The sequence below is a fragment of the Otolemur garnettii genome, unplaced genomic scaffold (genome assembly GCF_000181295.1).
Source record: "Otolemur garnettii isolate 467f Iridium unplaced genomic scaffold, OtoGar3 scaffold00146, whole genome shotgun sequence".
Taxonomy (NCBI): domain Eukaryota; kingdom Metazoa; phylum Chordata; class Mammalia; order Primates; family Galagidae; genus Otolemur; species Otolemur garnettii.
This window is the reverse complement of record NW_003852541.1, coordinates 3757403-3769251: the sequence shown is the minus strand read 5'-3', so window position 1 is coordinate 3769251 and position 11849 is coordinate 3757403. Positions and strand designations below refer to the sequence as shown.

The 11849-nt window shown below is 42.0% G+C and overlaps 1 protein-coding gene across 2 annotated transcripts in view; it reads left to right on the top strand.

Annotated features, from left to right (window-relative positions):
• The window catches only part of RNF130 (ring finger protein 130), a 110809-nt gene that overhangs the window by 80327 nt on the left and 18633 nt on the right, over nucleotides 1–11849 (top strand). For both annotated transcript variants that reach the window (XM_023518747.1, XM_003799158.2), the window contains exons 4-5: nucleotides 5426–5497; nucleotides 9146–9228. In XM_023518747.1, the coding sequence (XP_023374515.1) occupies nucleotides 5426–5497; nucleotides 9146–9228 (155 nt within the window). The remainder of the gene's footprint in view (nucleotides 1–5425; nucleotides 5498–9145; nucleotides 9229–11849) is intronic.

Below are 11849 nucleotides of genomic sequence, written 5' to 3'. Positions count from 1 at the left end.
AGGGGGACAGCTTGAGGCTCTGTCTCAAAAAAAAAAAAAAAAAAAGAAAAGAAAAAAGGAACTCTGTTTTTTATACCAGCAGGTGCAAAAAACCTTGTACTTTCTGTATAACACCTTTTGTAACTTTTATGTGGGTACAAGACAGCTGTAAGAAAGTTTCATAGACGTCATGAAAGAGAAAGCAAAGCTATTATATGACAAAAGGAACGTGAAAAGAAAAAGCTGCAGAATTTAATTTCAGCAAAAGCTGCTTTGAAAATTTTAGAAAGGGGCTTGGCTCAAAAAGTGTCAGGGTAACAGAAGAAGCAACTTCTATCAAGAGGTAGCAGATGAGTTTCCATATACTGTTATGACAATCTTTGGAGAGAAAGAATATTTACCTGAACAGGTTTTTAATGTCTATAGGAGTGCCCTATTTGAAAAAGAAGTCACAAAGGGCATATATTAGTAAGGAAGGGGAGAGAGCCAGGATTTAAGGCAGTGGAGTTCATTATCAAAGACTTCCTTTATAATATAAAGCTCCTAACCCCCAAGCCTTGAAGAGAAAAGATAAACATCATCTCCTAGGGGATTGGTGGGGTGGTTTGCTTTTCTTTTAGTTTTTGGTTTAGTACAGCAGGAAAGCTTGGACAAGGACCCTTGTTCTGTATTGGTTGCATCAATGCTTTGTCCCTAAAATCAGTAAGTTTCTTCCCAGTGAAGGACTGCCTTTTAAAGTTCTTCTGATATCAGATGATGCCTCTGGCCACCCAGAACTCCTGAGTTCAACACCAAAGGCATCTGAGTGGTCTTCTTGCCTCCAAGCACAATGTCTTTAATTCAGACTCTGGACTGAGGGCAACATTCATTACACATAGTGTACACTGCTAAAAGGATTGTTGATGCTATAGAAGATAATCCTGATACAACATCAAGAAAGGATTGCACCATTGAATATGCTGTTACTGTTACTGAAAAAGTTGCATGAAAGTCATCAAGCCCAAAACAAAAAAATTCCTGCAAGCAAAAACTGTCCAGATGTTATACATGACTTAACAGAATTTATGACAGAGCCCATCAAAGAAATCATGAAAGAACCAACCATTTTAATCATATGGTTAAAAAAGTAGGGGGAGGATGAAGGATTTCAAGATTTAGATCTTAGAAAAATTTATGGACAAAAAGGCACCACACCACAGGAATTAATAGAAGACAGCTTGAAGGAAATGAGTGCATCCAAACTATTACCATGCGATGAAGACAGAAAAATCACTATAAGAAGAAGCCGTAGAAAAACGGGTTGACTTGAGACAGTGTGGCAGAGGGTTCCAGTTATTCAGGACTGCTTTTGACTTTTACAACACCTTTTTGTGTTACAGGCAATGAAACTAAAGGAAATGGCAGGAGGAGGATTAGTACCTCACTGAAACATTTTTAGAGAAATGATAAAGCAACATTGTCAGACCAAAATTATCCCGTATTTCCATAAGGGTTACACTTAGTGTTCTTCTTCCTCCTGCATCCCCTTCCACCTCCATCACCCCAAGACAGCAAGCCGACCCTCTCCTTCTCCCCTTTCTTAGCCTACTCAGTGTGAGACTGTGAGGATGAAGGCCTTTATGTGATGATCCACTTCTGCTTAGTGAAGAGTAAGATATATTTTCTTTAAGATTTTCGGCTCGGTGCCTGTGGCTCAACCAGCTAAGGCGCCAGCCACATACACCTAAGGTGGCGGGTTCGAATCCCCAGCCTGGGCCCACCAAACAACAATGATGGCTGCAACCAAAAAATGGCCGGGCGTTGTAGCGGGAGTCTTTGGTCCCAGCTACTTGGGAGGCTGAGGCAGGAGACTCGCTTGAGCCCAGGAGTTGGAGGTTGCTATGAGCTGTGATGCCACAGCACTCTACCCAGGGGGATAGCTTGAGGCTCCGTCTCAAAAAAAAAAAGATTTTCTTAATACCATTTTCTTGTCTCTAGCTTTATTATAAGGGTACAGTATATAATCATTATAAAATACGATCATTACAAAATACATTAATAGACTGTTAATATTATCTATAAGGCCTCAACACGCTTTTGGGGGGTCAAAAGTTGTGCATGATTTTTTGAGGGGTTGGAGCCCTTAATCCTTGCATTGTTCAAGGGTCAACTATAATAACAATTCTAAACAAACTATAGGTTGAGTATCCTTGATCTGAAAAGGTTGGTATCAGAAGTCTTTCATATTTTATATCAGGGGTCTTCAAACTACGGCCCATGGGCCACATGTGGCCCACCGAGGACATTTATCAGGCCCACCAGGTGTTTTTGCCACCACCACCTGTCCTGCTTAGCAACTGACGCGTCCCAGGCCCACAGTCCAGCCCTCCCAACGGTCTGAGGGACAGGGAACTGGCCCCCTATTTAAAAAGTTTGAGGACCCCTGTAATATTTTTTCATATTTTGGGATATTTACATTAAACTTAATGGCTGAGGATCACAAATCTGAAAATTCAAAATACTGCAAAAGAGTACTTCCTTTGAGTGTCAAGATGGCACTTAAAAAGTTTCAAATTCTGTCACATTTTAGACTTTAAATGTTCAACCTAGGCAGAAAATTAATAGGGGTGGAACACCTCCCCTTTAAGCCATGAAGTCAGCATTATTCCTAATACCAAAACCAGATAGAAACGTTAAAAACAAAAAGCTACAGACTAAAATCCCTCTTTAACACATTCAAAAATTCTGAACAAAACTTTAGCTAATTATATCCAAAATATATATAAAAAGGATATTTCATCATGACCAGGTGGTGTTTATCCCAGGAATATAAGGTTGGTTTAACATAAAAATTAATGTAGGTCAGGCATGGGGCTCACACTTGTAATCCTAGCAGTCTAGGAGGCTGAGTTAGGTAGTTTGCCTGAGTTTAGGAATTTGAGACTAGCCTCAGCAACTACTAAAAATAGAAAAGTTAGCCAGGTGTTAACACTAGACACCTATAGTCCCAGCTACTGGGAGGCTGAGGCAAGAGGCTTTCTGAAACCCAAAAGTTTGAGGTTGCTATGAGCTTTGAGCCACAGCATTTTACCCAGGACAACAGAGCAAGACTCTGTCTCAAAAAAAAAAAAATTAATGTAGGCTACCATGTTGGTTTATACCTGTAATCCTAGCACTTTGGGAGATCAAGGCAGGAGGATCACTTAAGGCCAGGAGTTAGAGACCAGCGTGAGGACACATTGAGACCCTATTTCCACAAAACAATTTTTTTTAAAAATTAGCAAGGCCAGGTGTGGTGGCTCATGCCTTTTATCCTAGCACTGTGAGAGGCAGAGGCAGGTGGATTGCCTGAGTTTAGGAATTCAGACTAGCCTAAGCTAGAGCGAGACCCTGCCTCTAAAAATAGGCAGGTCTTGTGGCAGGCACCCATGGTCCCAGCTACTTGGGACCATGAGTGCCTGTAGCTTCTGGGAGGCTAAGGCAAAAGGATCACTTGAGCCTAAGAGTTTGAGGTTACTGTGAGCTATGATGACGCCATGGCACTCTACTGAGGGTGACAAAGCGAGACTCTGTCTCTAAAAATAAATAAAATAAAAATTACCCACAAATGATGATACATGCCTGTAGTCACAGTTACTTGTGAGGCTGAGGAAGGAGAATTATTTGAGCTCAGGAGTTTGAGGTTTGCTGTGAGCTAGGCTGACACCTTGTCACTCTGGCCACATGCAACAAAGCTTGCTCAGAAAGAAAAGAAAAAGAAAAAAGACATAGTGTAGACAACTTGGAAATTGTAGTATAGTCTGAGTGTTGGAGAATATTGATTATTATTTATTTATTTATTTTTAGAGACTCTCAGTTTGTCTCCCTCAGTAGGGTCCTGTGGTGTCACAGCTCACAGCAACCTCCAGCTCTGAGGCTCAGACGATTCTCTTGCCTCAGCCTCCCAAGTAGCTGGGACTACAGGTGCCTGCCACAACGCCCGGCTATTTTTTTGTTGCAGTTTGGCCAGGGCTAGGTTTGAACCCGCCACCCTCAGTATATGGGGCCATCGCCCTACCCACTGAGCCACAGGCTCTGCCCTTGATTAATTATTGTTAATTTTGTTTGGTTAGAACATCTGTTGTTTGGCATCTAACAGAAGCTTACGTGTATTAGAGATGCATAGTGAGGGCTATGGGTGCAGTTATGTGACATAGGTGGTAGGCTTTGAAACCTCTGACACACTAGGTAATACATCGATAATTGAAGTTGGATGATATGTAGGAAAGGCTTTATTGTCTTTTGCATATTTTTAAATTTTTCCTAAAATTTTTCTTAACTGTTTTTATGAGTTTTAGTTTCATTCTCATGGAATCCGTGTCTCTCTCATTTTGGTCCCTACCTTGCTCCCTCAGCATCCACATCTGCCTCTTCCACAGTTGGGAATCTAGTTTTGTCTAGAGTGAACCGCTGTCCCAGGGTGCACGTTGTTCCATGTGAATATTAATGGGGCTCTTCAACTGACAGGACATTCTCCTTTGAACAGCAAAGCCTACACTCAGCTTACAGTGACATGGACTTTCCATTGTGCTTCTGTGCTTCACATCTGTTTATCTTTACCTAAAGATTCCTTTGGAATCCCCCTTTATGTCTCTGTGCTTTTCCTATCCAACTCCTATCTGTGTAGTTTTCCAAACTCAAGTCTTCTTTCCTGGATGCCTTCCCTAGTGTTACTCCTCTACCCTGTCCTACCCAACCTGGTTGCCTTTTTATGCTGCCAACTCACACTGGGCCTGCTCGGTTATGTACCATTAGATAAACTGTTTTCCACTTCAGTTAGCTTTGCAAGGTTAGGGAATCACTATCTTTTCATCTCTGGGTCATTGGTATGAAGCAGTGCTAACAGTGTCTGGCAGGGTGTTGGGTAAATCCAGCCTTAAAGATTCTCTGACTAAAGCCTCAAAAATAATTCGGAAGAACTCAAACCTGGAAAGGTGGGTGCACCTTCCTAAGAATACAGAGCATAATAGTAGCAGAGCCAAAGGTAGAGCAGGGAACGGCAACCCCTCTCTTACTTGATGATGTGATAAGCAATGTCAAGAGGCATCAGGCATCTACAAAGACAGTGTTTTACAGACCTAAGAGTGGTCATCCTCTCAAGCAGAATAGGAAAGCCATTAGAACAGTGATAGTATCTCCAGAGTGTGCAAAGAAGTACATTTTTATAATGTGTGATATACCAAATGTTCATAAAATGCAACAGTGATTACAACACCTGGCCTTTTCACTATATACATTTTTTATTCAAAGTGCTTAATCTATGGTATAACTGCCAGTTCTGATTTTTTATTTCTTAGGATCCTCTTATATGATAATGACATGAAGAGAGATGTAGAATAATAGGAACTTTATACTTCTAATTGTTTAAAAATAAAGGATATTCAGAGATCTTACTGTTAATATCTGTTTGTATTTGCAATTTTCACAGCGTCGTCTCGGAGATGCAGCCAAGAAAGCCATCAGTAAATTGACAACCAGAACGGTAAAAAAGGGTGATAAGGTACAGTTATGTAGCACTCTAAAATAATTAAGTAGTTTTGTTTTTGTTCGGTGAGAAAGAATACACCTTGATTGTTTATATCTCATTTGTTACATTATTGTTTTCTCCAGGTATACCACCTACTACTTTATCTTAAACTACCTTCTCTTCTTGGCATGCCTGCCTTTTGGAAGCCCTTCAGATAGTCCTCCAGCTTCCCTGCTCTTCAAACATTTGCCATTATTAGCATCACTAGACTACTAGCAATATTTTTCTGCAGTTTTCTTCTGCTAAAATCTAGCATATATGGCTCAGAGCCTGTGGCTCAAGCAGCTAAGGCACCAGCCATATACACCTGAGCTGGCAGGTTCAAATCCAGCCCGGGCCCACCAAGCAACAACAATGGCTGCAACCAAAAATAGCCAGGCATTGTGGCAGGCACCTGTAGTCCCAGCTACTTGGGAGGCAGAAGCAGGAGACTTGCTTGAGCCCAGGAGTTGGAGGTTGCTGTGAGCTGTGATGCCACAGCACCCTACCCAGGGCGACAACTTGAGGCTCTGTCTCAAAAAAAAAAAAAAAAAAAAAATAGATAATTTTTTAAAAGATTTTTTTTTTTTTAGATAGAGTCTCAAGCTGTCGCCCTGGGTAGAGTGACATGGCATCATAGCTCATAGCAACTTCCAACTCTTGGGCTCAAGCAATTCTCTTGCCTCAATTTTTCTCTTTTTAGTAGAGATAGGGTCTCACTCTTGCTCAGGCTGGTCTTGAACCCATGAGCTCAAGCTATCCACCCTCCTTGGCCTCCCAGAGTGCTCAGATTACAGGCGTGAGCCACCAAACCTGGCTTTCGTAAGAATTCTAGTGGGACCATTTTTATATTAAAAAGCCAGGAGAAGTGTGTTTTCCTCCTGTATACCTGTGACTTTACTGTGTCTCTTTCGTGTTTGCCTAAACCAGTTAAAGGGAGAGTTAAAGACCTATGTTTGAGAGAGTTTCACCTAACAAGGTGCTATCTTCACAGCAGGTTAAGCAGCTTGAAAGAAGAGCACAAGGCTGGGTGCAGTGGCTCATGCCTGTAATCCCAGCATTCTGGGAGGCTGAGGCAGGTGGATTGCTTGAGCTCAGGAGTTGAAGACCAACCTGAGCAAGAGTGAGACCCTGTCTCTAAAAAATAGCCAGATATTGGCTCACCACCTGTAGTTCAAGCTGCTAAGGCACCAGCCACATTACACCAGAGCTGGCGGGTTCAAATCCAGCTCAGGCCTTCTAAACAACAATGACTACAACCAAAAAATAGCCGGGCATTGTGGTGGCTGCCTGTAGTCTCAGCTACTTGGGAGGCTGAAGCAAGAGGGTCACTTGAGCCTAAGAGTTTGAAGTTGCTGTGAGTTATGATGCTGTGATACTGTACCAAGGGCAACAAAAAGAACACAGTTTGTCAGGGTTGGGCCTGGTGGTTTGGGGGTGCCAAATCAGAGAAGCAGTGAAAAGGGCCTTTTCAGAATTCCCTAGTTAGATCTTACATTATGATAGAGAACTGCTTCTTCTCTGGAAGGCTAAAATAGCACCTTAATGCTAAACCCTACATTCAGTGTATTCCAGGTGATCTAGAATGAAAAAATTACATCTCAAAAAGTATAAAACCAAAACTTGTCTCCTGCCCCACATCCAACTCTAATATTTCCACAAGGAACTCCATCTGGAAGGATAATTTCAGATGATTCTCAGTCTTGCTAAATTTTACCACTCTTGGATTTTACTCACTTTTATTCCCATTGCCTGACGTCACCTTATTTAGTTGCCTTTGACACAACTTCAGAAGGTGGAGACACTATTAGTGAAATTCATTGTACACTAAGGAAAGAGAAAAGGAAAAAAATCACTTGCAGAAAATATAAGGAGCATCAAAACAGTTATATTGGCTTGGCGCCTGTGGCTCAAGTGGCTAAGGCGCCAGCCACATACACCTAAGGTGGTGGGTTCGAATCCAGCCCAGGCCCACCAAACAACAATGATGGCTGCAACCAAAAAAAAAAAAAAAAATAGCCGGGTGTTCTGGTGGGCACCTGTGGTCCCAGCTACTTGGAAGGCTGAGGCAGGAGACTCGCTTGAGCTCAGGAGTTGGAGGTTGCTATGAGCTGTGATGCCACGGCACTCTACCCAGGGGGACAGCTTGAGGCTCTGTCTTAAAAACAGACCAAAAAAAAAAAAACCACAGTTGTACTTTAACCCCAGTGGAGTGGTAACTACTATAAATGCTTTCTTGGCCTGGTAGCCTTTAGTTGTCACATTAATTTGAAATTCCCTGAAGTTCATCTAACCCACCTAATCTTACTTGTACCCCAGGCTAGCGCAAAACAATATTTCCTTTAATTTTTAAAGCAAATACATCTTAGTTTGAACCTCCTTGTCCTGACAAGAGTTGTCCACTGAGTTTCAGTCTAAGTGGCAGTGACACAGCAGATAGTTATACCTTTCCTGGCTTAGGCTAAAGGCATCTTTCTTTTTTTTTTTTTCCTTTTGAGACAGAGTCTTACTTTCTCAGTAGAGTGCTGTGACCTCACAGCTCACAGCAACCTCAAACTCCTCATTACTCAAGTGATCCTCCTGCCAATACAGGTGCCCACTACAATGCCCAGTTATTTTTAGAGATGAGGTCTCACTCTTGCACAGGCTTGTCTTAACTCCTGAGCTCAAGCAATTTACCTGCCTTGGCCTCCCAGAGTGCTGGGATTACAGGCATGAGCCACTATGCCCAGCCTGCATCTTTCATTTTTTGACCATTCAGGCTAAATGCCTGAAGGGGAAGAAAATCAAGTAACCTTGTGTCCGAACACCTGGCTGATGCTTCCTGGCTCTTGGTTAACCCAGCATTAAGCTTACCAATGACCTTTCTCTGTCCCCAGATCCATGACCAGATATACAGCTCTGTACTTGGGGTGGGTCTCTGAATAGCAGTCTACTGGGGGCTCACCATCCCTCCTGTCTGTACTTAGGATGTGATTAGTGAGCATCATGGTGAAGACCTGGATTGTGTAGAGTGTGCAGTGAAACAGATTCAGACAAGCTAGCAATACAGTGGAAAGGAGAGGAGAAGAGGAGGATAATGACAATCCAAGGTGATAGCTGATTTGAATCTTCAAAAGATTAAAATTTTGACTTACCATAAACAAAATTAGTAGAGATTGTTAACATAATTTTTTTTTTAAGAGTCAAACTGTTGCCCTGGGTAGAGTGCTGTGGCATCATCATAACTCACAGCAACCTCAAATTCCTGGGCTCAAGTGATCCTCTTGCCTCAGCCTCCTGAGTAGCTGAGACTATAGGTGCCCACCATAATGCCCAGCTAGTTTTTCTACTTTTAGTATGAACAGGGTCTTGCTCTTGCTCAGACTGGTCTGGAACTCCTGAGCTCAAGCAGTCCACCCACCTCAGCCTCTCACAGTGTTAGGATCACAGATGTGAGACTCTATGACCAGCCATAACATAATTTTAAAGCAAAATAGGCTGGCTTACATACAATTTTAGTGAATATTGTTAAGCAAATGAAAACGTACTAAATTATTTTTAATAATTTTCTCTTTATAACCACTGGTTTACCATAGTTGCTACAACCACCATTTATGTACTTTTAGCATATGATTTTTGTTCCCGTGCTCTTTGTTTCAGGAAACTGACCCAGACTTTGATCATTGTGCAGTCTGCATAGAGAGCTATAAGCAGAATGATGTTGTCCGGATTCTTCCCTGCAAGTATGTCAGTTTTCTTTCTTTGAAAAAGAATACTGTTACTGTGCTATGCCTGTCTCCATGTCAGAGCAGGGGTCTCACTTGCTTTTGAGAGCCACTTACCTCATGGCTTTCTGGCAGGCCAAGGCTGCCCAGTGCCCACTAGAGGATGAGGTTAGCAGAGAGTAGCACTGCCTTCTCGAGAGCCAACTTCACAACCTTGTCTAGAACCACATGTGCCACAGCCTCCAGTCACACCATAAATATGCTAAGAGCCTAAGAATATTAAGGTCAAGAATTTTTATTTTGTGATTCTTTTTTTTCATTCTTTTTAACAGATAGGTATCACTATGTTGCCCAGGTTGGCCTTAAGCACCACACGTAGTTCTGTGATTTATGTGAGTTTCCAACAGCCCCTTGTTCGATCCTTCTTAAATCTGAGTCCATCATTAGGACCTCCAGTGATCCTCCACAGGGCTCAACCTGGCTCTTAGTACTACAGCTATAGGGACTCTGATTAAATCTTTTTCTGAACCTGGATTATACAAAATGAGAGGACTGATATTTGCTTCATCCCTACCCTGGGGTTAAGTACTCTGATCTGCACATATTACGTTTATGGCCTCTTATAATTCTCCCAGTGGTCCTGACAAGCTACTTTTCTCTTCCCTATTCCATGAAGCGTCACACAATCCAGAAAGGTCTCCAGAAGGAGTATTCACCTGTACTTTGGTGTCCTAAAAAAAGCAAATTTTCTTTTTCTTTTCTTTTCTTTTTTTTAAAAGACAGAATCTCATTATGTCACCCTTGGTACAGTATCCTGGCATCACAACTCACAGCAACCTCAAACTCTTGGGCTTCAGCAGTTCTCCTGCCTCAGCCTCCCTAGTAGCTGGGACTATAGGCGCATGCCACAACGCCTAGCTATTTTTTTGGTTGTAGTTGTCAGCGTTGTTTTAGCTAGCCCAGTTTGGGCTCAAATCTGCCAACCTCAGTGTATGTGGCCAGCACCCTAACCACTAAGCTACATGCGCCAAGCCAAGAGCAAATTTTCTTTACAAGCATTTTGATTTCTATCAGGGTTCTTTCCCAACCTAGGGAATGTGAAACATTAAATAACAATTCTGACTGTCGTGCAGAAAAATAGGAAATTACCCACTGAGAAGTCAAAACCAAAGCGTTTTCCTCTTTCTTCCCCTTCTCTTTAAAAGACATCCACAGAAGTAATGACACACAATGTGTGACTGGATACACTAAGCCTGAGTAGGTGTCTCCAGAGGCTACTGATCTTATTTACCTATTCATGAATAATCTACATATTTTGAACTTAGGAAAAACAGTTTTCTTAAGAAAATCATAGACCTTAAGAAGAATTATATATACTGAAAGAGAAAGCCAGGATTCTGGTAGTTAAGTCATTTTAGTTTACATGTAGAGGAAAATCTGTAAAACTAAAGGTGAGCTGTCCTGTAGAAAATTAAACCAGGTCATGACTAGTGTTTCTTCATCTGTAGTCACTTATAGTCAAAAGTGTGAGGCTAACAGGTTGCAGGTGCAGATCAGAAGGGTCGGGACGACATATACAGAGCAGCTCAGCGCTTGCCCGCTCTGACACTGGAATGACAGGGAGAAGCCAAGTCTTTCCAAATTCTGTTTTCCTGTGTCAGCCCAGGATCTCCCGGAACCATCTGGGACCTAAGAACAAAGGCCTCCCAAACTACTTGTGGTTATTACTAAAGTGGGAATGTCTTCCTCAGGGGAGCCTCAGCCTAGAATAGATTATTCTGAGAAGTTTGCTTTTATTCTACACATTGGCTTTTCTAGTTTCATTCTGAGTTCTCTTTCTTCTTAACTCAGTCTAGTGCTTTTCACTTCTAACTATACATCAAAGTCCAGGAGCCTGGACATGTTCATTATAATGAGTTCCTGAGAGATTCTGATGTTATGGGGCCACACCTCCATCGAGGTCCAGCGCCTTGGCTGATCTTAACCTTTTCCATGGCTGTATCTGCCACCAGAGAAATGGCTCACAACCTTTGTGTTTGTGGTCCATTTTTGAATATTAGAGTTTTTTCAAACTTAATGGAATTTCTTTGCACTCCTAGTCAGGGCACGGTTCACCTAGCTCTTTCAGTACTAGGTCATTATTTCACTAGACTGGGGGTTCACGTTCTCCATGTTGCTTTGGAACCAAGGTGATGTTTGTTAGTCTTACGTCTCACATCTCAACAACTTGTGGTTTTCTCTGGTAGTGTACATCCTGCTCAGTGAAGTGTTTTGCCTCACTGAAACAGTAATGGCAGTGTGTTTCTCAGGTGTAGTAAAAATTAACTTTATACCTTGAGCAACATTTTGTTATAACTCTTTGACCAGAACAGAGTGCTTTGCTTGGTACTATTGATATTTCAGACCAGATACCTTTTGTTTGGCACTGGGGCAGTCTTGTGTATTATGGGATATTTAGCAGTGACCTTGGCCTCTACCCACTAGGTATCAATAGCACCCACACACACACTTATGTGACAACCAGGAATACCTCCCAATGAGAACCACTTACCTAAGGGTTGGCTGTGCACAGTTATCTTTTTTTTTTTTTTTTTTTTTTTGAGACAGGAGCCTCAAGCTGTCCCCCTGGGTAGAGTGCC